Source organism: Neodiprion lecontei, chromosome 4 (genome assembly GCF_021901455.1).
Source record: "Neodiprion lecontei isolate iyNeoLeco1 chromosome 4, iyNeoLeco1.1, whole genome shotgun sequence".
NCBI lineage: Eukaryota > Metazoa > Arthropoda > Insecta > Hymenoptera > Diprionidae > Neodiprion > Neodiprion lecontei.
In genome coordinates this window covers 35263043-35289566 of record NC_060263.1, presented here as the reverse complement: position 1 = coordinate 35289566, position 26524 = coordinate 35263043, and the positions used below count along the sequence as shown (strand labels likewise).

At 44.0% G+C, this 26524-nt stretch overlaps 1 protein-coding gene across 8 annotated transcripts in view; it reads left to right on the top strand.

Moving 5' to 3' along the window:
- The window catches only part of LOC107222479 (polypyrimidine tract-binding protein 1), a 371006-nt gene that overhangs the window by 304329 nt on the left and 40153 nt on the right, over positions 1–26524 (top strand). For 7 of the 8 annotated variants that reach the window (XM_046738243.1, XM_046738239.1, XM_046738245.1 and 4 more), the window contains 2 exons: positions 2050–2199; positions 25284–25469. In XM_046738243.1, coding sequence (XP_046594199.1) covers positions 2050–2199; positions 25284–25469 — 336 coding nt within the window. The remainder of the gene's footprint in view (positions 1–2049; positions 2200–25283; positions 25470–26524) is intronic. The other variant, XM_046738242.1, reaches the window with a different exon arrangement.

The window sequence follows — 26524 nt, the reverse complement described above, 5'->3', positions numbered from 1 at the left end:
AGATTTATAGAGGGTAGTTTGTAATAAAATGGCTTTGGCGCGCGCCACCTCGAGTCTAAAACCGTCTTCCCGCAGATACCAAGGCCTGTACAGGTATACGTACGAGACGCTCACCAACACCCCTGTAAACGATTTTTGAATCTTTGTCGCTACATCCTTTCTTCGCCCCCGACGTTGATAACGCCTCCGCCGGGTGGCTGAGGGTGAGGAAGAGGCGTCTTGAATATTGTCCACCCGAAGAGCCTTCCTCCTTCCATTTCGTTCCTTTCTCCTCCCTCGGCGACGCATATAGTGAAAGGTGGCTGAAAATTTTCTCGCCGATCCAATGAAACAAGACATCTATAACGTGTCGTCGTCAAAGGAGACTGGATTACCTCTCGCACGTTTCCCAATTTTTTTTTTTTTTTTTTTGCAATCTCTCCTTCTCTCTTCTCTTTCCTGAAACACATATTTTCTACAAATTGATACTTTGCAACGATCGGGGATTGTTAGCGAGAAGTTATATTCGCCTTCGCGTTTCAGGGAGAGAGAGGGAGGGAGGGAGGGAGGGAGGAACTGCAAGGAAGGGGAAAAAGAATCGGGGAGGGAAGGCTGAAACTCGAGGGAGGATCGACTATTCACCGGTGTATATATATCACCGTCCCGCCGAATCTTCCCCTCGAATTAGGGTGCCGTTGGGTATAGGTATACACACGCCAGGAGCGTCGCGGCGACCCGGATTCTTCTTATCTCGGTGTAAGGAACGCGCGTTTTCCGATCAGTTAAACTCGCTTAAACCTCAACAACGGTTTTAAGAGGCTCCGATCGACGGAGTGGCTCCTCGGACACGACGAGGGTGCGGGGCGGAATGGAAAACGGGGGTTGGAAACGCCCGTCTGTCTGCCTGACTGACTGAATGACTGAATGACTGGCTATACGTTGAGGGGAATGACTCTGTGAGTGGAGCTGACTAGATTGAGGCGTGATTGAAAACTCTGCCTCGGGCTCCTGCCCGGGCTTCGATTTAAATATACGAAGGGTTCTGCTCCGATAGGATAATCCCGGCGATGGGGGAGGATATATAATTCACCCCTGGTACCTATACCCATCCTATTGGCCTCCCGAGTGACAAAATATTACTAAATCCTTATCAGTCGGGCTGCTGCTCTCTCGTTCTCCCTTTCCATCCTCTCGGCTCCGAGGCGCACCGGGGAAAGAGATTTTTCAAATTAACGCCGCGTCGAGAAAACGACGGGTAAAAAATATCCCTCCCGCGTCTATGTGTGTATACGTGGGCGATATATACATGCATATATTTATTCTATTTATTTTATATCGAACAAATGATCGCATCCGGAAATTTTGTCGCGTAAAATAAATACGGTGAGATTATACGGGGCGGTTGATGAAACTTCTTGCATAAATTTTCGATCAACAAATGGCCGATCATGCTGAATAATATCCGGAATAAATTATTGAGAGAGCCGTATAGCGGTTCGTTGCTGTTGCGCGTCTTCACAGCGTATTTGCAGTGATTCGTGCACGCGCTTCGCTCGCCAACTTAATTTAGTGTGAATTATTTGCTCGATTTTTTCTGTCTGTCGATGAATAAATTTGGTATTTGGATTTTACTCTCAAGTTTTATTTTATACGTTATACAAGGACGGCGTTAGAAGTTGCGAGTAGTGCAATGGTTGAAAGTGTTTCGTCTGTTGTTAAAAAAATTTTTAAAAACTTTAACTTCTAAACGTAGGAGGGAGGTTGTTAACAGTTGATGAGGTGAGGATATTCTGTTTGATATTGTTTAACCTTTTTCTTTTTTTACGTGGAAAAGGATATTGTATTAGCAATAAAAATTTCTCTATCATTTAGAGAGGTTAACAGGCTATCGTTTTGACGAACCGAAAGGGTTCGGCTGGTAACGAGAGTTCAAAGAAAACTCCTAAAACCGTACCCTTTGTGTTTCTACTATGCTTCCACTCGAATGCGACGTCTATATTTGGCTGGCGAGAATTAATTTGTATTGGTTAAAAGCTTGCGAATGCTCATTCCGAACGGTTTCTGTTTCAGGCCAAGCTCGACAAAAGTCACAATGGAAAGCCATCGAGGGTTATCCATATCAGAAACATCCCAAACGAGGTGACGGAGGCGGAAATTGTTCACCTTGGTATACCGTTCGGCAGAGTGACCAACGTCCTGGTATTGAAAGGAAAAAATCAGGTAAGTCTGTAATACCTACCGCAGTACAGTTAAACGCGGAACTCGATGTACAGAAAATCAATTTGAAAGCATTGATTGACGACCGCAACGCTGATCGGTCGACGAGCGATGCCAGAAACAATTGAATGATTGAATCACGGGAATTCCCAGGATTCCCTCAGGGTACAACGCGCGTTTCACTCCGGAGCAAAACGTTAACGGCGGCAATGAACCCCGATCCGCGAGCGAACAACGATCGATATTCCACACGTAGTAAATCATTCGATCCCTCAAATTACACTTGCCAGATTTATCCCAGGTTTTTTTTATTTATTTTTGTAACATTTTTATTTCCCCAATCATCGTCACGCTCGTCAACTCAACATCAAATCAAGATAAAAAAAAAAAACATTCGCTGACAAAAATAACGCCGATGACGCCAGGTGGCACGTATTGGTCGGTTCACTTATCCCGCGGGCACTTTTATCCTGATCCGTTGAGGATAGTTTTGGATTGATTGGAAATCAATGTGAATGCGGGGCGGGGGAAGGTGCAGGTTGCGAATGGCCAACCCCCGTTCGCATTTCACGCGCTAATGAGAAACGACTGACGGCGGCGGTTCGGGTTGAATGCGGGAGAAATCAAAGTCCTTCGGCTCGTTTGCCGGGGCATTTGAAGAGACACTTGCTGTGGGTTTGCCGGAACGTCAACATCAGCGTCGAATTAAACTTAGTCGCTTCAATCGTCGAAATGGGACGGTGTATCGAATTTGCGACACAAGCAACCGAAACTTGCCCATTGTCACTTGGCCGCGGAATTCAATTGAGCCGAATCGAGCAACGATTCACGAAGCGGTGGAACGATCCGTTTGGTAGATATAAACACGACGACTCAAAATATCTATCCGTGATTGTTGGTTATGGGAACGATTCTGCGAACCGTCGTATCAATTATTCAGTATTAACGCTTGCAAATTGTAGCTGCATCGTAATACTGGTTTTCATCAGGCAGTCAGAGCGCCTGGCCCTAAAGGGGATTAAACCTGGACGCTCCAATATTCGTTAGAATTGCAGCTTGCCAACGCTGCCGGAATATTCGAATAACATGGAAATCCTGTGAATACTATTCAGCGATGGTAATTCGGTGATCCGTTTGCGGTGTCTCGCCTGGAGTGGCAGGCTTCGATCGAAGGTTGCGTGTCACGATCGGGACCCGAGCCAGTAACCAACGAAGTAGCCGGACCGAGTCCGAATTTCCTTTTATACGATTTGGGGTGCGATATAAGAGAGGAATAGCGCGGTGCTGCACAATATTGTGTTGTTGCGGGTAACAACGCGTAAAAGTTTCGAAGCCGGGGGTTTATATTGCGGGAAATGCTCGTTCGGATCGTTGGAAATCGAACCAGAAACAATACCCGTTAGTGTCAATTTTCATTACGGTTCTCGCCCGGCAAGCTTTAGCCTCGTCAAAAGTTTATTACTTGAGCAACTGTGCGGGAACCAACGATGCGGCGCACCGTTACGTTCGCGTTACAAATTTTACCAACTATTTCACCGCGGTCGGAGGACCGTCGAGCATCGGTGAAGGGTCGGGTCCTTGGGTCGGAATATGTGCTTGTAACAAAATGGTTACGGGGATAATCAATCCATGCCATGCCGAGCACCGTACCATACCCCCATACACTCTTTATGGTCAGCCCCTGGCCGCAGGAAACTATCGCTGCGACGTTAATATTCCCCCTTTCGGTGTAATTATTCTCTTCGTGTACCTATGTAGTTGACGAACGCGATTTTGCCACATATGCATCGTTTTAATCCTTTCCGAATAAACAAGCCGCTTAGCGTCCTTCGCGCGCGTCCAACTCCGTACAATATCGGCAGCGGGAAATTTCTAGCCGAAGAGAAAAACGTATAAATTGAGGGAGCGTTCGCCGATGTTTGTAAAGTTATCCTCGGACGCGAGCGATACTTCAAACCTGTTAATTCTGCCGTGATATCTGGTTTCAATGACAGCAGGGAGGTTATAACGTGATTATGAGGAAGGGTAATTGATAAGTACCTACCGAGGCACCTGAATTACGGTTCTGGGCTTGAACTTCCTCAAGACAAAGTTGGGTAGGGCGAGTGGCTGAAACACATCAGAGTGTGGGAAATTCCGTTTAGAGAATCCGTAACGTTATCGAAGTTATCCGAAACCGCGGTCGACCCCCGAACCACAGGACCCGAAAATACGGTGGTGCGTAAGGAGCAGCAGCAACAGCAACAGCAACAGCGGCAGAAGCAGAAGCGCCGTTCGTAAGACAGACGAGCGGGATGTTGGATACACCTGCAAATCTGGATCAAACGGTAACTGGTAATAGTAACTAACTTAGCGGTAACTTTGAGTCAAAGCAAATACTGAAAGTGCCTTGAGGGGTCAACTCGAAAGGCCCGGCACTATAACTGCTCCGCCTCGTTGCCCGTCCGTCCGGACTTGCGAACTTCCGCAAACTCAGCCAGCTGTTTGCTTAGCCATGAATTTAAACGTAATATACACGGTCGGAGTTATTACCGTTGATGTACTACAACCGCTTCTATGCTTCTGGTATTGCTCAACCGACGACTACCTAGAACCAAATTATCTTTTTAAAGCTACGCTCGCCCCGCGCTACTCGGTTTAATCCCAACGCTAACGCGACCCCTCTATATATAATTTTAGTTTTATTTTCTTTTTTTCATTTTTCATTTTTTTCCATTTTTTACTTTCATTTTAAGTTTTTTCTCTTGCTTTTTCTCCGTTCTCTGACTCTTTCTCCCACACCCACCATTTTCACTTGTCAGTCCTTTTTCCCAACGGTCTTAAATCTGCGGGTGGCAATTTCAGCCGGAAAAGCTGGCTCTGATCCTGACTGCTGAGTGTAGGAAAAAAAAAAAAATTTTTACAATCTTACCAACGTTACACGGTTATATATTTCTGACGCAGAGATAGATCGTGCGAATCTTATTCTTAATCTCGTTACCACCGATTCGAGATCCGATCCGTCTGCGAACCATGAATAGTAACCCGACGTTATCTGTATACATAGCTAATCTAAAAGTGTACATCAACATTCAGCGTGCGACGCCCGTATTGTATACGTAACAGGTGTTTAGAGATACACTTAATTAATTAATTAATTAACTAACTAATTCAACGAGGCTGTGAAGCTACTGCTCCTGGTGCCGCTACTACGGCTCAAAAAAAAAAATAAATAAAAAAATAAAATAAAGATTTAAAAAAAAAAAAAAACGGACAGACGGAACCGGTGGCGGTAGTCCTGATAGCGGGAGGTAGACGTAATAACTGTAATGTAGAGAAATATTAATATTTTAAATTCAATTTAAATTCAATTAAAGTTAGAGAGTCTTGAGTTATGAGAGACGAGAGACAAGCTGGGGAGGGGGAAAGAGGTGGCGAGAGGGGGCGGTGAGGGAGGCGGAGGGGAAGAGTAGACTGCGTGGAAGTACGTGGCTTTGTGCGATTGGCAATAGCGACTCGTCGTAGCTACCGCTAATTAAGGGGATTCAGGTATTTCTATCATCCACAGTGCACTGCTGTTGCTGTTGCTGTTGCTGCTGCTGCTGGGTACGGTAAACGCGTATATTACGGTTAAACGCATACCCACGCAGGCTTTATTGTAATGGCGATTTATAATCGTTGACGGTACGGGGCGCGCATATTGCGTGAGTAAATAAAGCAGGGGTTGTTTTCGTTCTTCAACTGTTGCGCATACGCAGGCACAAGGCACACGTACATTATTAATTAGCAATTGAAAAAGGGAAATGGGAAAAACCAGATTGCGCTTATATATCTTCTTTAGCCGATTCGGTCCACGAGCGAGTGAATACTTGGTGGTTTTTTTGTGTGTTTTTTTTTTTTTTTTCATTCTGCTAACGTTAGCGTAACCAACTGTATCCTCGTTTGCATAAATGTGCCTCGTTATTTCCTCCTACCCTCGAGTCAGTTTCCTCACGTGACGGTTTTTAGCTGTAATTTCTCGAATCGTATAACAACGCGACGCGATTCAAAGTTGCCGCATCTTGTGTTGACGGTAATTTGTCATATTGATGTTACAACGACGTGCGTTGAACAGGGTGTCTAACGACCTGAAATAACCTGAAAATTCTTAAATGTCATGAAATTCAATGCAACCCTTGAAGAGTCATAAAATGTCATGAAGTTCTACTAATGAACCTGAAAATTTTATTTTTAGGTTAATCGGTAACACAGAATATACAAAGTATTGATACTCGTTTACATTTTTTGTTTTTCAAAAAAACTGTATTGTTTGTTATTCTTTTTTTAATAAAAAAAAAACAAGCATTTCATAAATTTCTCGCTTCAGCGTTGTGGTAGCAATATTTATGACGATAAATAAAAAAAAACGAGACGTTAATGTCAATGTTAATGCTGCTTGCTATACTCTAAATATTTGAAAAATCACATTTAAATTTTGCCAAAGCAGTTGTGGATCGTCAAAAAGGTGATGAAAAAATTTTTATTTTGTCCTGATTTCCTAGTCGCCGAAAAAATTAGACACCCTGTTGAAGGGATCTTTCACAGTTACAACTCAAGAATCACGGGTAATCTTACGACTTCTGTTTATTGCTTTGAAAATGCTTTTGTAAAATATCGCAGAAAGATGAATGAATCAAATTTTTTCAAACACTCAAGAATTTGCAAGTTCAAATCGCTGAATAATAGATTTGCAATTGAATGACTCGACCCGAGAATCGGATTTATAAATTGTCCCTGAAAATCAAAAGCCAGGCGAATCTTTCATCGGCAAAGGAGGGCAAGGGGAGATCCTTGAATGCAAAAATTACAGCTTTCAATCTGCGCTGATTTTGTCTCTACTCGCGAGGATGAAACCCTTTTGCGAGAAAAACAAAAATACAGACAGGGGCGGTCGGCGTTGGTCTTTCAACTGCAAGTACGTCGCCTCGCTATGGTTATGCAAGGGTGGTTTTTTTCTGTACGCTGGAGTGGGTAGCAACCCTCTGCCGCTGATGGTGCTGTATGGTAAGGCTCAGCCAGCCGGCAAGGGTGTAAAACTTTACCACAGACATGAATTTTTCCTTTCTTCCTCTTCGGCGCGTTTGTATCTTGGAGGGGGAAAAAAAAAAAACCAGCTACCCTTAACGTACAGTTCCAAATTCTCGCACTCGCCTGATGTGCGCTTCTGTGATTACAACGAGTTTTTCTATTCGTATATAACAAACTTCCATCGTGCCTACTGGTCGAAGTATAATTGAAAAATTTTTCACTCTCCGCGGCGGTAAAAAAAAAAAAAAAATAAAAAAAAAATAACCGTTGTAGAGAAATCATACAAGTCGCGTCAGTGTCGCATTATTAGCGAATTTTCACGTCGCAGTCTCGGCATGTAAATCGTCGTTGCGGTGTACTCGTAAGTCGGGAATTTCACTTTTCACATTCGCGTCCCTCTTCTCCACCCCCCTCATCCGTGCCGTTCCTTTATCCTTTTTCCCCCGCACCCTTGACTTCCTCCTCTCGCGCCGACTAGTGGGTGGTATTAAATGTACCGATGCGTAGTCGAGGGGTCTCGAGTGGTTTTCATTGCGCCCACGTACCGCAGACCGCGATACAGATACGCCATATTTCGACGTTATTCTTCTACGGGGTAGTAGGGGGCAAAATATCGGGCTCTCTTTTCCTCCCTTTTCTCCCATCCCCCTTCCGTCCTCTTTCTCTCTCCTTCTCTTTGTCCCAGCTTAAAATACACAGCGCTAAGTGCGCGCGGGCTTCTCTACAGAGCAAAAGTTGTTTAAGGGATGCAGCTTATAAGTCCGTCGCGACTCGCGCTAATGACGGCAACCCCGGCTGATCTCCTCTTCCCACCCCTTCTTATCCGCCCCTCGCAGTACGTAAAGACTATTTCAAATCCCAGCCGCCCGGGGCGGAGTTTCACGCAGATAAGTATATTATGGCTGAGAAATTTTTTTTATCATTTTTGAATTATTTTTTCTTTATTTTTTTCTCTTGCGCAGTGTTAATTTACTTCACTCTACATTTCGCTCACCGTTTATCCGCAATTTCCTGCCACACGGCTATACTGAATAAATTGCGCACACCTCGCGTGATACAGCGTTCATACAATTTCCTGCCCCTGCGTATTACAGTTGCTACTGCTGCTGATGATAGTCGTTGCGTGATTTGACCGTACATGCATCTATGCACGTAGATATAAAATGTATATACATCATGCTGTCCGTTATTTAGGGTTTTGACGATCTTCAACCTTAAATAATTGAAAAAGAATTCTCCAATATTTTCTAATCTATTTTATTGTAAGAGTAACGATGTTCCAAAAAATCTATAACTGCGAGATTTTAGTCGGCATCGGTGCTGATATCTGAGAAAATATTCACATCGTCATACCATCCAATCTCGACGAATTGCACACCCTCGAAATCTAACTTTTTTCCGTTTAGTGGAAGTGCAATTTGTCTGGATTACCTGGTATGACGATGCAAATTTTTTCTCTGATAGTAGCATTAACGCTCACTATCACCTCGCGGTTGCAGTTTTGTTTGAGTATTATTACTCTTGTAATAAAATATATACTGAGAATGTGTCCGAAACATGTGTATTTGAAATGGGGAAATCCACCCTTTTATAGGCACGGGTTAAACTTGGAATAAATATCTCAATACATCAGAGAATTGTTTTTCAATTATTTAAATTTGGTTCGGCGGGTGCGCCAGAAAAAAAAAATTGTAAACACTCTAAATAACGGACACCGTAATATACATAAATTATATTCGATCGCGTTGCCAATTTCTCATTCTTAATCCCCTTCATCTCGAATCCTGAAACATATCGCTAACTCGATTCGCCATTTTTTACAGCGTGGAATCCGCTGAATACGATTATATGACCGTAAATAATTTGGAAACCGTTACACCGAGCATTGCTCACGACTAGCGAGTTGTTTAAATTTTGTAAATCGATTCGGAATCCGTCTATTTGAAAATCAACGGCGGCCAAATTTCACCGAGTTAGAGTGACAACGAGCTAAGCAGACCCGTCTCACCACCATCGATAAATTTAAGTTAGTGCCAATACTCTTGGCGACTTTTTCCCTTGAGCTTGTTCGCATCTCGCTGCAGGGGTTGTATCACTTCGTTAGATCTTGAAGTTGTCTCGGCGCGCTGTCTGCGCCGTTAACTACTCTTTTCATCCCTCCTCCTTCTTCACCGTTCGCTGAGAAAATACCAGGGATCTCACTGTAATCGAGTCGTACCGGGATCACCGGATAAATACGGCTGTATAGTACCACCAGGATAACCCGGATCAATTAGATTATCTCCTGTATCTATTGGATTACCCGCAGTGGATAATCGCGTTGCACAACCGAGGAAATACCTCCAAGATTTCTTCCCACTTATCGGAAAGATAAATAACGTGTATTTTGTATATCGCAAAGAGTTTGTTTCGTCAAATAATCGCGTCGTGTCTTATATACGGTCCTCGTTTGTGCAAGGCTTCGGTTTCGATGAACAGAGCAAAAAAAAAAAATAAAAATAAAAAAATAAAGAAGTTGGAAAGAAGAAAAGTTTCCTAAACTTACGGAAAACCGATGGGGTATACGTACAGAACCGTGAAGATCGGCATGAGGTACGTACACACGACGGGGCGTAAAAAATTTGAAAAGCAAAAAACCCCGTCGAACTTTTCACCGCGGCACTTCTTTCGCCACCGTTTTGAACGAAGCCAAGTATACGAGAGAGACTCGCGTCTTCTAGGGGGTGAAATTATATCATCGCACAGTGGTCCGAAAGCCCGAATTCTTGGCCAAAACTAATAACTCAAATATTTCTCAGTGAAAATTGCTAGTATTACTATACCTATAGTTTTTTGGCCTGCTGGTTTCGAAAATGAATGCAAAAATGCGAAATTCAAAATGGCGGCCCCAAAATGGCAGATGTTTTTCGCGAAAAATGATACCAATTCGCTGAAATTCATACTAGTAATGTTTTTGGGGTCGCTGATTCCGAAAAAAAAAACAAAAATGCAAAATTCAAAATGGCGGCCCCAAAATGGCGGATGTTTTTCGCGAAAAATGATACCAATTCGCTGAAATTCATAATAGTAATGTTTTTGGGGTCGCTGATTCCGAAAAAAAAAACAAAAATGCAAAATTCAAAATGGCGGCCCCAAAATGGCGGATGTTTTTCGCGAAAAATGATACCAATTCGCTGAAATTCATACTAGTAATGTTTTTGGGGTCGCTGATTCCGAAAAAAAAAACAAAAATGCAAAATTCAAAATGGCGGCCCCAAAATGGCGGATGTTTTTCGCGAAAAATGATACCAATTCGCTGAAATTCATACTAGTAATGTTTTTGGGGTCGCTGATTCCGAAAACGAATGCAAAAATGCGAAATTAAAAATGGTGGACCGAAAATGGCGGGAATATTCCGTGAAAAATGATACAACTTTGTTAAAAGTGATATTTTGTAAATTAATTTCTTTAATTCTTACACATTTTTTTCGATGCGAAAAAAATGTGGTGCTTTATTGAGCAGTTTAACGCCCAAATTTTCGATAAGGTCATCGAGATTTTCGTCCCATTCCTCATGCACGGCATCAAACAGTTGCTGTCGTGTCCACTGCACAACCTCCATCTTGGATCCTATCATTGAAAATGCAAATATTTCACTTACTTTTAATAATTTATAAATTAGAATTATTCACTTTCGTGATAATATTCAGTAGTGCGAGTCCAATGAAATTGAAATTGGACACTATGTACATTACATCAGATACATTTGTAACAGTCCTCAGGTATATGTAAACAAAAGAAAAAGTCTGCATCGCCGCGCTACACTAATCCCACGAGGCGGGACACGAGGCTCCGACCGAGTCGACAAAACACTGCTTCAAAGAATGCTTATTTTTGACCAATGGAGCAAAAACGAGCAGGCGATGCCAACGGTTTCACATTCTCTATACTTTTTCACACTAGGAATCGTTGAGATCTCCGCAGGATCTCCGGGGATCATAACTAATTCTCTACAGATAGTAATGCAATTCAATGAAATAGGTTATTTTGCAGCACTCGTATTGCATCATTAATATCATCGCCATAAATTCCGAAACTTGGTTCTTTCACAAAATTTATGTAATTCACTTACCTTGAGGAATAATATCCATTTTGGTTGACTCGATTTTGATGCAAATTGAAAAAACTATAGCCTTTTTTATCCCGCGCTCGAAAGCGTGCACACACCACAGTCCCGCGCGAGTCTTGACAAAGGTCACTTTCGAGGGTTCACCACAGGCCATAGAATGAATATAAACATCTGTCCTTTTGGATTTCAAAGCTCTAATGTTATCTATTGACAAATATGTGAAGCTTTACCTCGGATGATAACTTTCGGTTTTGGGGGTTTTGGCCAGGAATTCGGGCTTTCGGACCACTGTGCATCGGTTCGTTTTCATTTGATCAAATTTTTCCGCTACGTGTTTTACGTTGATTAAAAAGTGAACAAGGTCAGAGAGTGAGAAAGAGAGAAAATTTTCTTCACCATATCGGTTTCGCGAATCGAGGCGATACGTCTTTCTTTCCTTATCGGTAGTACGCGCGCAGGGTCGGGGGGGGGGGGGGGAAAGAAAGTGCAAATAGAGTGAGACTGCACCGTCACGGGCAGATAGCGGCTCCAACTGGCGAAGTCCGCCGAATAAGGCGACAAAGTTTGTGACTCGGGAGAGAGAGAGAGAGAGCGGCATTAGCTGAAACGGTTTTGTGCTGCGCGGGTCAGATGGCAAAGGGGTTTAACAGAGGATGAAAAGTGGGGACCTTGCTCTCGGGAGAGCCGGTAGGTATAAATGGCACGAAGACTTGAAATGAAAAAGTTTAAAGTAAAGTTGAAGGGGTGGCTGGCTTCTGGTGCTGCTGGTGCTCGTGGTGCAGGGGCGGCGGGCGACGAGAGTATGTAATACGTGAAAGGAGGACCAGTGGTGACTGAGCAGAGGCCATAGAAAAGTCCTCGTCTATAGAAGCGTGCAGGAGCTTCGAGGCGAAGGCGGAGAGTCGGTCGGTGGTGACCCTTTGGACCTCGGCAAAGAACCCCGACTGACCCCTCCATTACTCTCTCTTCCTCTGTAACTTTCCTCCTCCTCCTCCTCCTCCTCCTCCTCCTCCTCCTCCTCCTCCTCCTCCGACGTTTCTCTCTGCGAAATTAGTCGTTGGAATTAATTTTATTTACTGATGGATTCCGCGGTGTCTTTCAATTCGTCAGTTTCGACCTCGTCGTACGAAACTCGTAGCAAAAAGTGCCGCTATGTCCGTTGAAATAGCTTTTAGGTTCCGAAATTCATATCGTGTGAAATGGTGTGTACGAGCAAAGTCGCGTAGTCGTAGCCTTTCGCCTTTCACCGCCACCCTCGTATATCATTTTCTCTCTGCGAAGTGGACGGGCCTCCCTTCGGAGAAAGCTCGGTCTCGTTTTACCCCGCTTTCGTTATGTTTCGCGTATATTTTTTCCTTCCTATTTTTCTTCTCCTTGCCGTTTTTATCCGCAGACCTTTTCTTCCTCTCAAAGAATTCTACTGCTATTAGCTGATCAAACGCACTGTGCCGCGATGCAATGTTACGTGGAAGGTTTTGTGCTTCGGTATGTTCCTTCCTTCGATCCCAACAGTCGCTGTTACGATCCGACGGATTAACGTGCAGCTACGGTTGTTGTTTTATACGAACTCAAGACAAAGTCCCACGCTTTACCCGCTAGTGCGGAAAATCAACGGCACGAGATCCCCGCCCAGGCTGCAAAGTGTTTTTTCAAGGCCTCGCGGTTTTGTATAAGCTTGCAGCAAACAGACAAATGACTCTCGTTTGGCAATCTTAAATTTTCCCTTTCTTCTCCGGGGTTCGTTCGTCGCTCGATTGCTTCTTGCGCGTAATATGAAAAGTTGGGGTGAGTTAGTAAACGTCAAGTTTTCAGCTCGCGTTCCACGTTCCACCCGAGCTGCAGGTCGTTGTTCGTTTCTTTATTCTATTTCTTTGCTTCTTTATTTCTTTATTTCTCCCTTTTGTCGACGGTTCGCTTCTAGCAAAAGGAGTCGAGGCAATGCCGTGAAACGCGGGACACATGATCGCGTAAGAGGATCTTCTTCTTCTTCTTCTTCTTCTATTTCTTCTTCTTGAAGAGATTACCTGCACTTACTTCACATCGTGGAACCAGCGGCAGCCACCGTGAACAGACCGGGAAAATATCGCTGCGTTGACGAAACGAATCCTCAAAATGATCGATACCATCAAAGGTACGCGTTCCAACGGCAGTTTCACGAGTGGAAACTCGAAACTTACGCGATGTAACGAGAGAAACATCGTCAACTTCTTCTCCAAAACTCGCCGCAGTTATTACTACAAATATTTTTCATCAGTCTCTGCTTGCTCTGCGATAAGATTAGCCCCTGTTTACTCTGGCGTGTTCGCTCGCCATCCTTTTCTTTGTCCTCGTATAAAAGCTAATAATAAAGGCTTAACCTCCTTCGCGTCGTGCCTTGTAGGTGTAAGTATGTGTAATATACGCAATTCACGCAGTGATACATGATCGCTGACGAGTGCTTGGATCACCTTAGTTTTAATTTTTTTATCCGACATCGTTTCGAAATTGCGAACGTACGTCCGCAACGGATTTTGAGAGTTTTCAGGAATTTGTGTATCGCCCGCTTCTCGAATGGGGAAAACAAAGGACAGAGCCAAGAAACAGCGTCCTCGCAGTGAATGAAATTAATCCTGATTGAGGGAATCGAGTTGTACTTGAATGAAATCAGCGTAAACGACTGATTATACAGATGATATACCGAGTTCGTCCGTCTCGACAGAATTGTCTTGTAGCCGTGAATCCTCGCCTCTCGGCCAACCTTGACAAGTACCTGTAATTGTGCGACAGAATTTCGTTTCGACAAATTTTCGAGGTGAGCAATTCTCACTCGTGTTCTTATTCGTAGCATTCCTTACCTTGCGACCTTAGTTATTCTCTGTTCGGGTGTTCGGTTCTCCCTTTGTATAAATTCTGAAACTCGATCCGCTCAACTGGTGCTAAAGACGGAATTTTGGATCAGAGGAAGAAAGAACGATGCGCGCTGCAGTAATCCTTCATAAAGTTTTCCCCTTTTCTCCGATTCGTCAGTTTGTTGCAATTTTAGAAGAGCCGCTGAAGTTTGAGAGGCTGATAATGAAAGGGGAAAAGTGCCGGTGAAGTCTTGTTCAAACGCATAGTGGCTTTGTAGATTCGAGCCACTTACCGTTCAAAACCATAACTGCAATCGTTAAAGATAATTTTCTAATATTTTTCATACCTTATTTCCCACTAGAACTATAAACGTTCTTTCTTTAGTACATCGTACGACTCTCGCTGGCTCGCTCCCGGACGATTTGCTGTAAGAGGTAAAACACACATGTGTGTACACACACACACACACACACACATATATTTACACGGAACAATTCTCTGCAACAAAAACCTCGAATAAAAGTGCCGTCAAAATTTGATCGAAAAATCGTCAGTCAGATCCGGAGAATGTTTTTCGCTTACGATTGCTTGTCGCGACGATTCCCGTAAAATCCCGCGTAATTCTTCTCGGAACAATTATATATTAAACTCGCAGGGGATGAAGGGAAAGCGATACAGCTATAAATTGACCGAGCGACTGACAGTCGCGGCCTTAGAGATAAGTGTTTTGCTGTCCGGGCATTCGAGTGTTTGGTTTCCTTGATTCTGCTTACTTAGTATCTACCTGACAGCTCGCTACACTTGCAGACACACGCACACAAACACGCGCGTCGCACTTTCCCGCAGCAGGGGAACTCGATATAATCGAGGGTTGGGCTCTCTGTGTAATTTCCAACGATGGAAATTAATAACGCTTCGAAGGTATTTCCAACGAGAAATATCTCGGGGTTGATAATGAATTTCAAACCGATCTTAAAACCGCTGGAATCTGTATCGCCAAACTATATATACATACGCTGAGAGAAATTTTTAGTTCCGGTTACCGCTCGGTCTTTAAATATTTTCATTTTTTACCTCAATCGAAAAATATGGTTCTAGGTAAACAATGAAAATGAGTTTTCTATCTGTTACCGAAAAGTCTAGTATCCGTTACTATTCTTTCTCATTACGATCACTGTTACTAGATTTTCTTGCAACTGTTGCAAAAATTTAATGCTTGTGGAACAATAAATTGGAGTTAAGGCCTTGTTTAACTAAGAAAGTAGAGCAAACCGAAGAAACTGATTTTGCGTTGCAATTGCCAAAAAAGGATCGACGATAGCGCAAAATGGTTAGGCGTACCTCGTTTTTCCTAATTCCAACAATATTCAAACAGTTTTTTTAACGATATCTGTTTTACTGAATTTTTCTAGTTACTGTAACAAATGAAATTTTTCTCAGTGTATATACAGTGAACGTAATTTGCACTGTTCCACCTGTTCTACAATATCTCAAAAAATGCTGAAGCTCGAAAAGATTCACTCGTGCGATGACGAAAAACTTGGCGAAAAATCCGATTCGTTTGCGCAGTGAATTTTTCTTCAAAAGCACGTAGAATTGTAAAGCTGACGAGGCGGCTTTCGGTCGGATTTTTGGTAACGTAGTTTCGTCGTCCGCGTTCAGAGGCAAGTGGATAAGGCTTTTGAATATGATCGCGTATAAGATCGGGATTCGACAGAGGTCGTTACGAAATATCATTCAAAAAAAAAAAAAATCCGAACTCCTCGGCATAATGAAACCGCCTGCAAACAGGATGAGGAGGGGAAACGGAAGAGATAAATAAATAAACAAATTTAGTCGATCGATGAAATGTGAACAAGCAGTCGAGGAAACGACACAATGACTGGGGGTCGAGTGGGTGCTGAGATATTTTACGAGGGGAGTTATTTCCTCCTTCTTCATCCTCTCGCTTTTTCTTCCATCCGGTAATTTATCTCATCACGAAGCGAGAGCGGAAAGGAATAAATAGGTAAATAAACGAGTCCCTGCAGTAGCGAAAATATTAACAGGGATGAAGATGTATAAATATATGTATATATAATAATAATAATAATAATAATAATAATAATAATAATAATATACGTAATCGCGGCACGAGAGGCGAAAGCTGCCTTGCCGGCATGCCGCCGAAGCGCATTGCAGGTAGTCGGAAAGAAACTCAATCAGGTAGTTTTGCGGAAGTCGGATACGACCGACTGACTCGGGAGTCTATTTCTCGTTTGAGCAACCAAAGCGAGGCGCGATGCTCCTGCAGGAGTCGGGGAAATGATAGGTGGAGACCGTAATTTATCCCCGACCTGCAGCCACGAACGGGGCACCTATTCCAGGGATGCGAAGCAACAACCGCGCATATTCCAAATCTTAGGGGCGAATCAAAGAAATATTATATCATTAATACCGACTCCGGGACGCGTATGGAAAATGGTTTAAGAGGTGAAAATAATCCCGATTTTCCTCTTAGCTGCACCGAGATTTACTCGGGTAGACATTGTGCGGAACTCGCGGCATCAACGGAGAATATATCTTTATAATTTGACGTGTTTTATCAAGTAACCATTGTTTACGGGCGGCCGCCCGGCGAAGCTTTATTTCCAACATTCTTCTACCTATAGATTCTATGGATAGGTGTGCACTCGCTCACTTAACGATCCCGATAGTCTGACAACCTTTCACAGCTGCTGTGTAATACGACCCCGACGAACTTTCCTTGAAACTAATATCGCGCGTCTTTTTCAGCTCTCAATCTTTCCGACTGGACACGTTCTCAAACCACTCTGCAACTTCGAGTTTACTAACTTATTGTTGAACCAATCGGGAGAATGTGAACATTCGATGATCCCGTTGTTATCAGTACTTGGGAATTCAGTCACAAGTACACGTATAGAGATTTGGTTCAGTTGCTATACTTTTCAATTGATCGATCATCACAATTTAACAGTGTACAGAAAGAAAAAAAAAAAACCTGAAAATGTCTTGAGAATTTTGAGTAAAACCGCGATATTCAAAAACATTGAAATTCTCTGCTACATGATTCGCGATAAAATTTTGGTTAAAAAATTGCTATTCAATTTCAGAATCTGCATTTGTGTCAGAAATTAATGAGCGATGAACGTGAATGAGATGGATTATTTTTTATCGGCCTGCACACTCGCTTGACCTCCACTTTTGTTCTCCGCAATTTCAAAACTCAAAAGAACCGGCCGGATAAACCAGACGAGATTTGATTCCTTCCCCTTTCGTTTGAAAGCAGTCCATTCTGAGATTTTAAGGAAAATTTCTGGGTGTGAAACATGTGCGGCCTGGCACGAATATACCGAGAGTGAAATCGCTGCTTACGCGTGACTAAGAGAATTGTTTTCTTTTTTTTTTCCCCACCCGATTTTTTTCATTCCGTCGTGGGGAAGAAGCGGGAACGGGTGGGGAAATGGTTTTGCGGAAGGTTGTAGAATGTAGCGAATAAAAATTCAGGTTCTTATATACCGAAGGAGGATGAGGAGGAGGACGAAGAGGAGGCGGGCGATACATCGATCGGCTGAAAAATTGAGGGGGCGTGAGAAACGGGAGGAAGAGGACCTTTTCTGCGCTCCGTTCCGTCGGGCGATTCTCGATAACGGTGTTCCTCTCTCCCTCTCCCTCCCTCTCCCTCTCCCTCTCCCTTTATTACACATAGCAGCGGTCTCTCTTCTTTGAGGCCACAATGCATCTCCTCGCGCGTGACTCGCCGCGGTCGCGCGACGCGAAAGCCATTTAACGGCGGGAATTCCGAACGAGTCGTAAGAAAATATTGGCTCCGTGATCTTTTTCGTCATAAAGAACGCTTTCGGAGGAGATTGAAAAGGCGAGGAGGAGGAGAGGGGTGGGGGTAAGACTCAAAACACACATCCCACCGCCAGGTCCGGATGAAAATTTACTAGAAATTTCTTCGTCCTTGACGAATCGACGAACACGGAGAAGCGGAATTTCTCTTTCCACCTTTGTCATGTTCAAACCGTAATTACCCTTTGCGCAAATCTTATAAGCTTGCCGCGAAGCTCAAGATTCGTGGTTAAAGTCTGAGTACAAGATCAGGCGGCTCGATAACGATTATGAGTGAGCCCCGAAACTTGAAAGTCATCCGATGTTCAACGACAAAGCACGTGGAGCGCAAAAACAAGCCACGAATCAGAAAGAAAAATTTTGGAAGCAGCTTGGAACACGGCGACTAAGGAATTCACGTGGCATTGTTTGAAAGCGAGTTCAACCACAGTCACAGATCGTGGAGTCAGCCGAGGCGGAAGAACACTGAGAAGTTAATTTAGCATCGGTTCATTGAAACGTCGAGGCGTTAGGGAGAAATCTGGGATCCAAATCCGGGATCCGAGGGTCGCACCTTTTGGGACCGGCCCGTCCCACCGCGCTGGGTTCAAGAGACGCTCCCTGCCTCTGAAATAATGGTAACAATCCTTACCCGGGAAGGGTAAATATATTGTGTACGAAAGCCAGTTAAATATTTAGTGCTTTTGCGCTAATGGCTGGGTTAGTGCCGGTAATGCGACGCCTGTGTAATGCTCAACTCAATTTCCCCCGCTGACAGCTTTCGGCTTTTCAAAATATTCCGCATGTACATAATATTCTCGTCTAGCGGGAGAGAGAGAAAAAAGAGTGGATCCTTCTCGCGTGATCTGATTCTTTAGAACCGTGCGGCAACTTTCACCGGAAGTTTAACCACCCTGAAACCTTTTTCAAGATCTGTTTGGTGACTGAAAGTCGTTGGATATCGCGCCATCGTAGTTTCTCAAGATCGCCGTGATCTATCGGCTCATGGCAGCACTGGTGCCTAATTTCTCGCGGATAAGCGAGTTGACGCGCCTGCGAATTTGGAGCAGTCGCCGGAACGACGCGCTTCGGAAAACATGTTCACGACAAGACCCAAGGCCGATACACATCCAACCTCACGAGGTTGACGAAAATAGTTCTTGTCATAGAGATCGCGAGAACGGCAACGGCTCGAGTTCCCCGGTACAGATGCACGAAAATAATGCAAAAACAACGTATCACGTATGCGAAATTGCGATGGTGTGAGTCAACGGACGGATTTGATATCATATAATGATGGGATATACGCGTAACGATAATGTACGTGAAATAAGATCGACTTAACGTCATGGGATTTTATGCCTCAGGTTTTTCCCACGTGAGCTAATAAATGATATTACGATTCGACAGCTCAATCATTATGAGTTCTCATTCAAATTCATAATAAACCTAGAACTACAATCCTGGATGATCGAAACCAATACGAAAATCCGAGGTAACTTCGAATCGAAGAAGCTTCGACCATACAAGATCTTTCGGATCGTTGTCTCACGGAATCATCGAGGAGTCGAAAAATCACTCGAATCTCGTAAACGTTGTTCGCGTCTAAACGCCTTCCAGCCGTTCGAAACAGTTCTTGCTTCGTAAAATCGCAGCGATGCGACATTTCGTTGGAGAATTTTCCCGACCTTATCATAGACTCGCAGCATTACGATATTTCCGATTCCTTGTAACTAAACGACAATGTCGCTGCGGCAGCGAAAATTCCGCGCAGTAGTATAAACGGAAGTGGCGTAGGGAGGAGGATTTCCCAGGACGACGGCGACCTGGAGGTACTTTCGGATCGTGTTGGGGAGGATCACGCGGTGGTTCCCGAGAATGGGATTGCTATTGATTATTTCCCTCTGCCTTCGCGGATGCGACTCTGCGAGAATCTTTCTCCTGTTTCTTCCGCTCCTGAAAATGAAAGGCGGCCAATTAGCCACGTTTCGTGCGAAAATTTGAGAAAACGCGGCTTCACCGGGAACCGGGAATCTGGCAGGAATAACGCTGGAACAACGCGAGCGTTACACGTGTACTTATTCTCTGAACAAGATCCGTGCGCGTTTATCCGAGTCGCAAGCTCGGCGCGATTATGGGACGGAAGCTCTACTATCTCCGTGTAGTACCTATGCAGAACAAACCATGACGAGGGGTCGTAACTCGAAATTTCCCTCCCAGCGCTGCGGGATAATCGCACGTAACTTTTCAATTAGCGAAACGTAAGCCCCGAGAGTTATAGGGTTATATATATATGTATATATATAGATAGACGTATGTATCGCAAGCTCTTGTATCACGTACTTTTACACACAGCTCTATCACCGCACGGCGTTTGCTTTCTCGATTCTCCTACGACCGCGTGCGGCCTGAATTATCCGACTACACTACCCGCAGCCTTGAGAGCGGAATGATATTCTCTGCTGCCTGCCCGGGGCTTGTTCGTCGGGATTATTATTTCCCTTTTTTACTTTTCCTTCTTCCCTTGAATCCGCCACTGTTTCCCCCCGAGAACGCGTATTCCCGGTGAAGGACGGGGCGACGACGCGTTTTTTCCACCCCCTTTTCGCTTTGCCCCTCTTTCTCTCTCTCTCTCTTTCTCTTCCACTTCCTCTTCCTTTTTCTCTCGTTCCCGCGCTGTTTTATCCACCCCGGGACCGCTCCGCCAGAAATGCAAAGTAATCGCGCGATAACAACCGCAAACAACCGTTCTAACCCAGCGGGCGAACTCTCGCGCCCTTGCGGGCCGTGTCGATGTGTACAGTTTTGCGTTGAAACAACCCCCGACACAGGCGGCCGATGCTATGCCGCCGCTCACTATCGTTCTACTACGTTCGCCGACCAAAAACACTCTGCGCGTGTAAATACGCCGGGGGGGGGAGGGGGGGGGGGGGGGGGGGGGGGGGTAAAAAAGAAACGGAAATTAAAATTCAACGGTGATTAACGTGTGCGCAGTTACCAACGATTCTCACGCATAATTAATCATTGAAACCTTAAGTTATCACAGAGTGTAGTTTGCGAAAACAATTTTATTTTGCGGATATTTTGTGAGAAGTGTCAAGTTTCTCGAGGAAGTCGTCGCGTAGCATTTCTCATCGCATGTGACAAGTACCTTGGGTGACAAGCATAACCCGATCCGCATGACTTTAATTTTGTGTAAAATAAAAATTTGATTTCGGATTTCGAATAAGCGACGATACCCTTAAAGCCCAAACGCGGCAGGCTGGAGTAGCGAATTGATACCTACGTAGGTCCGTGAACAACATCCGACGATGCCCACGCAGCGTGCCGAAATTGATTTCGTAAGCGATTGCAGTGCCGTTTACACACGCCGAGAGGAAATAAATTGAAACTTGTACAGTGTATATATATACGTATATAATATAATTCGTACCTTGCAAAATACATAATCCAGAAACTGCTGGTTTATATCGTATCTGCTTGTACCCTCATATACCGAAATGATAATTATCGGCACCCCACCGCCATCGTTATCATCATCATCATAATCACCGATGTGATTATTATCGTTAAATTAATTGCAATTGGTGATACGAAAATAATGACAATAACGATGATGACGACGATCGTCGCCGTTCGCTCGCTCGCTACAACTGCACGCGCATTTCCATACTTTGTACACCGGCACAATTTACCGTAAATTAAACGGGTGTTTTGGGAGGCATGCAGGGTGAAAGAGGAAGGTAACGATCGGAAAGATAAAAAACAAAAAAAATAGAAGAAAAGAAGAAAAAAATAAAAAGGTTCACCGCATACGAGCGCGCCGTTCGTTTCACCGGTTGCATGGAATTCAGTTATACCTGCGTTAATTACGCCGAATCGAGGTAGCGGGCTTTCGGACCGTTCGCGTTTTGTCCAGGTGTTGGTTGACCGGGTCGCGGTTGCTCGGTTGGACGTGCGGTTGGTCGGGCGTAATGCACCGCGTGCAGGAGAGGAGGGAGTTGGAAAACGGGGACGAGTGCCGACGAACGGACGAAATGTTTGTCGGTGAAAATCTCCGCCTCGGCTTCGTTCCCCGTTCCATCCCACATTTATGCGCATTTCATTCGCAAGTGCAGCGTGTGTCGGAGGCCGGCTACGTGGGGAATTCGCTAACGGAGTTACAGCCGCGTTTTCCTCGCAACGACGATCGGAGATACGGATCTGAAATTTAGTTTCCACCCACCCTCGAGGGAAGAAAGGCGGCTTCGGTGTTGCAGGGAGTCGCTTCTCTTCTTCTCTTCCCGCCCTTCCCGATTCTTCTCTTTCCTATCTGCGTCCTTCCCTCGCTCTCGGCACTCGGTGAAAAACAAGCCCGAACTCTTGAAAATCGTTTCTCATATTTTCATCACGTTCTGCGGGCCGAGAGGAAATTACGCGCCACAGAGCCGGCAAACACTCGTCCGTCCCGTCGGATTCCTTTGACCGGCTTAAACGTATCCGGGAATTTTTAATAACTGTCATCTCGTACCGCGTATTTCGAGCGAGGCGCACGAAGCTCCTTCTCCTTTAAATCTCTAGTTCATATTATGCCACAACTCTCGTTTGATCTGCCAGATGAGGGACTAAAATTATTATACACGTCTATACGTATATTATACATATACGTGTATAACCCACGAGAGTTGGTGGATTTAGTCGTGCGATTACACGAGATGGTTCTCGTTTAACTACGTGATGCTTCGCGGATGAATTATTTGCTTTACCGACATTTTGTTTTCCTCCCTACGATTTCAGATATGTATATGTATATATATATATATATATAAGCTGTTGGGTAAAAGGTTCGATTTATTAGGGGCCATCCATAAATTACGTCACACGAATTTTAGAACTTTTAAACCCCTCCCCCCGCCCTTGTCACATTTTTAGAACCCCCCCCCCCCCCCCCGATGTGACGTCACAAATTTTTCAAACTTACGCATGTATTTCATTTTTTTTCTTATTTTTATTAATAAATAATCTTTATATATAAATTTCGTGTTTTAGTACTTTAAATTTTAACATGTGACGTCACAAAGCTTTTGATCCCCCCCCCCCCCCCCTGCCCCTTGTCACACTATGTCACATTACGGTGATACCCTCTCCCCCCATTAACGTGTGACTTCATTTACGGATGGTCCCTTATGTAACCTTGACGATAGTCATAAATATGACGCGATTGGATTGAAATGATCGTTTGCTTCTGGTTTTCGGTAACTCTCAATGATAAATTTACCCTCCCAGCTCTTCGGTAATCGAGATATTATGGGATTGATTATTGACCTTATACCACCGGGATAACAGCTAACAATTTTCCGAGACTCGATACTATCCAGCTTTTGAGTAATAAACGGCTAAGCCGTGCTCTGTAATCACCGGGTTTGGTCGATGCTACTGTACGTACCATGTGTTTGTACATATATATGTACACATATATACAATCCCTTTATTTCTCTCTTAAATATCTTTGCTTTTTCTCCCGATCCGTAGAAGGTTCTCGACCGACCGAGTTTTATTTTCCTCCCGCTTTACTGCACACCCTCATCTCTTTTCCCTCTTTGTCTCCGTCGCTATACGCTCCCGGCTCATCGAACGAGTCGAGCTTAAGCAATATTGATTTGAGCAAGAGAGAGAAAGAGAGAGGAAAATAAAAATAAATAAATAAATACGAGAAAAAAGAAATCAGGCGAGCAAAGCAACGCGCGTTCAACGAGCAGCCTCCTAGGGTTTCACAGGATCGCTTTTTCTCAGTTTATAGTCTTTTATACACACGGCTTGTATACACGCACAAGGCACCGTTTCTTCTTCCAAAGATCTATTCGTTTCGTTTTCCGCGATTTACAGTTCACTTACACTTCCATGAAAATGAATTAAGGACGGAGGGACATTCTGAGGAGAGAATTGAACCTTGTGTCCCGCGAAATTTCCCTTGCTTGTTGTTTCGACGCGCCTCTGTCTTTCATTTTCGCGATGAATCCGGGAACTGTAACGATCCTGATAACGACGACGATGATGATGATGCTGATGGTGATGATGATCGCACAACGCCTAGAAAATTTCGTCTTCCATCTCTTATATATATATATAACACAATAATCCGGTACAAATTGTTAACCGTAGAAAGTGAAGAGGGGGAGGAGGTGGTGGCGGTGCCCTCTTCCCGCAGAACGGTTGCGCCGAGATGAGGGGTTGAAACCACTAGCTCAGCTGTTTGTTATTTATCGTCAGGTCGACCCCCCGGATTAACCTTGCCAACACCCTCGCCTCGCCTCGCCTCGGCTCCCGCATCCACGATGAAACAATGATTATATGCGGTACTTAACTCCGGTAAAATCCCATTATCGCACCTCAGCGTAAATTCCCACCTCCCTCCGAGTTATATTCCCACTTTTTCTTCCGTCAAATATCTTCGTGCCTTCTGGAGTGAGCTGTAGTTCAGATTTATTATCATTTATTACGAAGAGAATATCGAATGTAGTCGCGGTCAGGTGAAAAGCATTCCTGCTGATATTTACGTACAGACGTCGGTGATTCGACGAATTTGCTGAAGTAAAATCTACCTCAGAGTCGAGTCGATATTTCAGCGATTAGATTCGCGACGAGTCTTACGGCCGAAGAAGGCTTCTATCATTTGAGAAAGAGGACCCGCGGAGGCGGCCAACCAACCCCATCGAGGGAAATTTAATCTGGCCCGATGTAACCGTAAGAGAGGAGGCTTCCCAAGGCGGAGGGAGGTGGGCGGTGGGGGGGAGCGAGTGGGGTCGGGAAATTATGCAGATTAATTAAGGAACGTTGCAGAGTCAGAGAGAGAGAAGATGGGGCAAGCGAATTGGGGAACTAAAATATCAGCGCGGCAGCAAAGGCGAGACGACGAGCGGGAAACTAGGCCGAACGTGTAAACACTCTCTCGCAAATTGGAAATTAAGCGAGTCCCCGGGATTTGTACAGCGGCAAGCAAAACTCCTCCGGGGGATATTCGTGTTCGCGGCTTTCCCACGGGAAAATAATCCCCCCCTCCCCTCCGCCACTTTCGCAATTCCTCGCCCATCGCTAAAGAGTAAACGATGCTCGCGGCGTGCGCGTCACGTGAATATATATATATATATAATGATTTTTTACACGCTTTTTTTCACCCTCCCCTTCGGAGTGAGTCAATTTTGAAAACTGAATGCACCGCGACGTTTTCCAGATTCAAAATGATCATCGAGCTTTCGACAGGTGAAAGTAATATCTTCGTTTGTTGTTTCAGGCCTTTTTGGAGATGGCCGACGAAGGGGCTGCGGCCACAATGGTGACGTATTACGCATCCTGCGTGGCCCAGCTGAGAGGAAGAGCTGTTTACGTCCAGTTCAGCAATCATCGAGAGCTGAAGACGGACCAGACCCACAGCAACGCGGTCAGTAGTCCCACAAACATCATCGCCAACCCGTCCAACGTCAGTATCATTATTATTTTATTTTTATTTAACTTATATTGTATACTTTGAATTATACTCGTAATAACATATCTTATACGTGCGTATACCAGGGTGGTTAAAAAAAAGTAGTTTCTTTATACACCCTCGAATGTTGATATTTTATAGAAAGATCCTCCCAAGAGATAAGCTCTGTATTGTTAGATCTAACAGGTAGATCTTTTAATTTTTATATCCCATTCATTTGCCATGGGAAAATTTAACTTTTTTTTTAACAGTTAAATTACTCGTATAATATCCATTATTCTTTAAGTTCGCACGTAGATCCTTGATACCGATTCTTCAAACTTTGCAAATCGCTGTAGCAAAGCATAGTTATCATCATTATAACACTATCGATTTTCTCTGTTACGACGGCAATATGTTTTCTATGATGATAACCATGCATTATTATGGAGGTCTGGAAAGCTTGAAGAATCAGCTTCATGGATTTATGCATGAATTTGAAAAATATCGAATACCTGACCAGTATTTTAACTTTCAACGAAAAATGAAATTTTCCCACGTTAAATAAATGGGAAATAAAAATTGAAATACCGACCTGTTAGACTTGAGTTAACGAGCTTATATTTTTAGAGTACTCTTTTCTTTCTATCAAACACTGACATCTGAGGGGGTAAGAGCAAAAAAATAAATAAAAATTTCCTTCGGACTACCCTAATATACACCATATGACTGTAACATAGGTAACTGTGATATACTTCTCGTTTTTATTATTCTTGTTACGACAATTATCACGCATGTACGAAATAACGTCGATTTCAATCCATGTTTCGCGTGGTGTTTCCATATGCCGCAGGTGATTCATGAAGCATCCTCGAAATGCAGTCGCTTAAGCAACGCGCTTAGCAAGCCTTGTCCGAATGTCGCTCCTCTCGATGTAATTATTTTATCGGTCGATACACCTGCGAAGATTCGTAACTTTGCCCCGTCTATGGCTCCTCTAACTGACGTGTGCACCAGGTGATTTTATTCCACTACCTCAAATCTCCAATACAAACTTCCGGCGTTGCGGA